This window comes from Triticum dicoccoides, chromosome 5A, assembly GCF_002162155.2.
Source record: "Triticum dicoccoides isolate Atlit2015 ecotype Zavitan chromosome 5A, WEW_v2.0, whole genome shotgun sequence".
Classification (NCBI taxonomy): domain Eukaryota; kingdom Viridiplantae; phylum Streptophyta; class Magnoliopsida; order Poales; family Poaceae; genus Triticum; species Triticum dicoccoides.
The window spans coordinates 656,634,020-656,637,759 of NC_041388.1; the positions used below are offsets into that span (position 1 = coordinate 656,634,020).

Below are 3,740 nucleotides of genomic sequence, written 5' to 3' on the forward strand. Positions count from 1 at the left end.
TTTGCAGCTCCTAGTAAAGCAACCACCCACCTACGTGCAGTAAAACGCTATTTCCGCGGTGCAAAATTTTTTTAGCGCACTGTTGAAGATGCTCTTACTGGCAGTGAAATGTGAATTGATGCCCATGTGACAAATACAAGTCTTGTTGGCTAAGAAAATCTTGATGAACAGCTACTGCACCTCCGATTGTATCATGTGCATCGAAGCATCACTGTGCCCAACACACAGTCCGTCAATGGGACTGAGAGGAAATTGCCTAGCACGTCGCTTTCGCAATGTGCAGTGCACCTGACGATGTCTGCATGTAGTATGTGCAACAGCGTCGCGGTTTCTTGCAGGGTTACGTTGACGTGGACCAGGAAGCGGTCAGCCTCGCGGAAGCAGCACCAGGAAGATTCTGGTTGGGTTTTTGTGATGGATCGGCGTTGCGTGGGCACAAGATAACGAAACCGACTATGGCGCTGCTTTCGTTCAATCACTTTTTGTTAGCAGAGTGGTGTAAGTACATACTCCCGCCGTTACAAAATAAATGTCTCAAGTTTGTACAAAGTTGTATTAAAATTGACACACTTATTTTAAGACGAAGCGAGTACTATTTAGTGTACTTGGAAAAGTTCCCTTTCCCAGAGAGCGAGAGCAAGTAATCACCGACGTACGTCGCCGCACATGCACGATGCACACGCCACATAGGACATAGAGCTTTGTATCTGCCTGTCTATTTGGCTAGTCCGTTGTGAGGCTGTCCTTAGTGGGCAATATCATAAGTTAGCATCATATGCATATGATAGTATGTCACGACTACAAGTACTACGCCGGGCTCAAGTACCAGTGAAGCAGCTGAAGCAGGCCAGCCCAAGAGGAAGAAACGGCCCAATCTCCACTTCGACCTTGAGACCCAGGACATGTAATATAGGGCCATGCGGCCAACGTGTGGGGGGTATCGATGAACTATTGGATGTATCGCTTTCCCCCTTCCCATTCTCCTCCTCTGAACCTTAGTTGGTATCCATGAGCTATTGGATGTATCACTTTCCCCTTCTCCTCCTCTGACCCTAGTTCTTCCTCGTCCCTACCCCAATTCCTCTGATCTACCCCAGATCCTTCCTTTGTATCGGAACGTTGTACTAGATTGAGAAGAGGAACGCAACATATGGTATCAAATTTGCCGGATTACCTCGAAAAACCCACACCCACATACACCACGCGTCAGCAGCTGCAATCCTTGGATATGGAGTAGAAGGTGGAGGAGTTGGCGGCGGTGCTCAAGTCGATTAATCTTGCTTATCCTTATCGATTAACTAGTGGGAACTATATAAAGTTCAGTTATAAGTTGGTGGCTAAGGAGTGATAAAATGCAACTCGTAACTAATTTGGAAATAGAGGAGGAAACCTTTGATGGGACTAAGAAACCTACCATACCCAAATTCTCTTTCGTAACAACTAGATAGCATGTTCTCTTGATGTGTTTTGACTTGGGTCTCCTCCTACCTTGGTAAGCAAGACCCCATCTAACTACTTTACGTTTCATCATATCACAATTGCAGGGAGGAGCAACGACTTTAAAGAGCTCAGAAGGTGGTTCAGAGAAAGAAGAGTTTTCGTGATTGGATAAATCAAATGCATTGGATATTCCGTGGTACAAGAATAGAATTGTGCAACCTTCATGTATGATTTTCATCGACAAACTTCTACCATGCTAACCTCAACACCGTACTTGCGGCCATCAAGGTTTCGAAGCTTCAAAAACTTCTTGTGGTGCCAAGGGCGACAGAGATGTTTTCCCGATAGTCAGAGATGTTTTCAAGGGAATCTGCAACTTGCCATCAGTTGGCCCATGCTTAACGTACAGCCACAGTATACCATTCGTCATGTTTGCTTATTCTCACCATTATTTAACATCAGTACAGACGCAAACGGTCATACATACCTGCATACACTCACCCCTGCGAACGCACACACGCACACACACATACTCTATCCCTATGAGCATCTCCAAGAGACTGAGTCGACATGTCATCTTGAAATTTACGAAATCGCCGTAGGAGCCTAGTCGTCGACGGAAACGTCTCCTTTCACTGAAAGCGCATCACCGGAAATCCTGAAATAAATCCAAAAATAATGCGAGCATCAGGACTTGAACCCTAGTGGGCTGGAGATATCATTGTCTCTAACCATTCAACCATGGGTTGGTTCGCTTGCTTACTTCCATTTGGCCAGCTGCATGCGAAACATGCATGCCCACTAATGTATACATGTACGTACGCGTCCACACCAACACGATACGGCCATATGCAGGTACGTAATCAGTCAATGCCGTGGCCATTACGTACGACATGTACTAGGAGTCTAGGAAGCAGCAGCTGATATAGCTCGCCGCTCTCTCGATCGATCTAAAATCCATAGTAAAACTTAACCACCCTGCCGGCCGGGGAGTTTGCATTCGCAGGAGCGGGATGGTCGAATGAACAAAATTATTATCTTTAGCTTTTTTTTTAAAACGTGGTCCCTTAGAGATCGATTCTTTGTTTCGAGTGACCAATGAATGAACGATGCAGACCAAGCAAAATTCCAATAACCGAAACTCTAACAAGCTAGTACTAGCTATGAATTAGTAATTACAAGATCGGCCAATAACCTATATGAGTATTTACATGTCTATTCACGCACGCATTATATAAGGAAAGAAAACGTATGTATCTTCCTTCTTTCCAGCTCTGCCTAGACAAACAGCTCGAGCAAGACCGGCGGCTGGTCGTCGGCGGCCGAGGTCTGGTGCCCCGCCTCCTGATCCGGCAGCACCGCAACCCTCCGGTCGTTTGCGCCGCTAAGTGCCATCTCCTCGCGGTGCCGCCTCATGTGTCCCCCCAGCGCCTGGCCCATCTCAAACCCGAGCCCGCAGATGTGGCATTCGTGCCGCTGCTTCTTCCGTTCCTTGATTGCCCTGGCGACGCCGACGCCGAGCTCCAGCCCGTGGCCGCCGCGGAGATGGCTGGTCCGGTGCCCGCCCAGCGCGTGGAACGATGCGAAGGCCCGGCCGCATGTCTTGCACACGAACTCCCCCTCTCCCGACGTCGCCACCACGGCGCCCTTCCTGCGCTTGGCCAGCGCACCGCCGCCCGAGTCGGAAGACGCCGAGTCTGTGCTGAGGGACAGCGCTAGCGACACGGTTGGCTCCTCCTCCCTCGCATGCTTCATCCCAGCTCCCATGGAGTCGTTTGTGGACTTTGATCCCTCGATTTCCCGTCCTTCTTAGGCTCCCACAGCTAAACTTGCTGTCCTGTGAGAGAAGACGCGAGAAGGAATGTTGATCGGCGGGGCGGCCTAGTTATATATATAGGTTTACGGCGCGGTAGCTTGGGTGCTTGGCATGCTTGGAATTACACCTTGCCGCGTGAGTACATGGTTTGCGTACTTGCCTGGAAAAACTACTCAATATCTAATCAGTCCGAAACTGCTAGCTTCAGAGGGTGTTTGTTTTCAGGGACTTATTGGTCTAGAGACTTAAATAAGTCCCTATAAGTCTCATCTAAACCAAACAGGAGGGACTTATAGGGACTTAAAGTGGGCATTTGGGACTTATGGGATAAGACTCTCAAGGAGGGACTTATAGAAACTTATAGTTGTAATATGGACTTATAAGTCTCGAAAACCAAACATGTAGGGACTTTTTAGGGACTTGGGACTTATAAATTGGGACTAAAAAAAGTCCTAGGACTTATGAACCAAACAGGGCCTCATAT

At 48.1% G+C, this 3,740-nt stretch overlaps 1 protein-coding gene across 1 annotated transcript; it reads right to left on the minus strand.

Annotated features, from left to right (window-relative positions):
- Window positions 1-2,678: 2,678 nt before the first annotated feature.
- On the minus strand, window positions 2,679-3,237 carry LOC119298299 (zinc finger protein ZAT12-like). The gene has a single exon (XM_037575755.1). The coding sequence runs from the start codon at window positions 3,205-3,207 to the stop codon at window positions 2,719-2,721; it is 489 nt and encodes a 162-aa protein (XP_037431652.1). The 5' UTR covers window positions 3,208-3,237; the 3' UTR covers window positions 2,679-2,718.
- Between the last annotated feature and the right edge of the window lie 503 nt (window positions 3,238-3,740).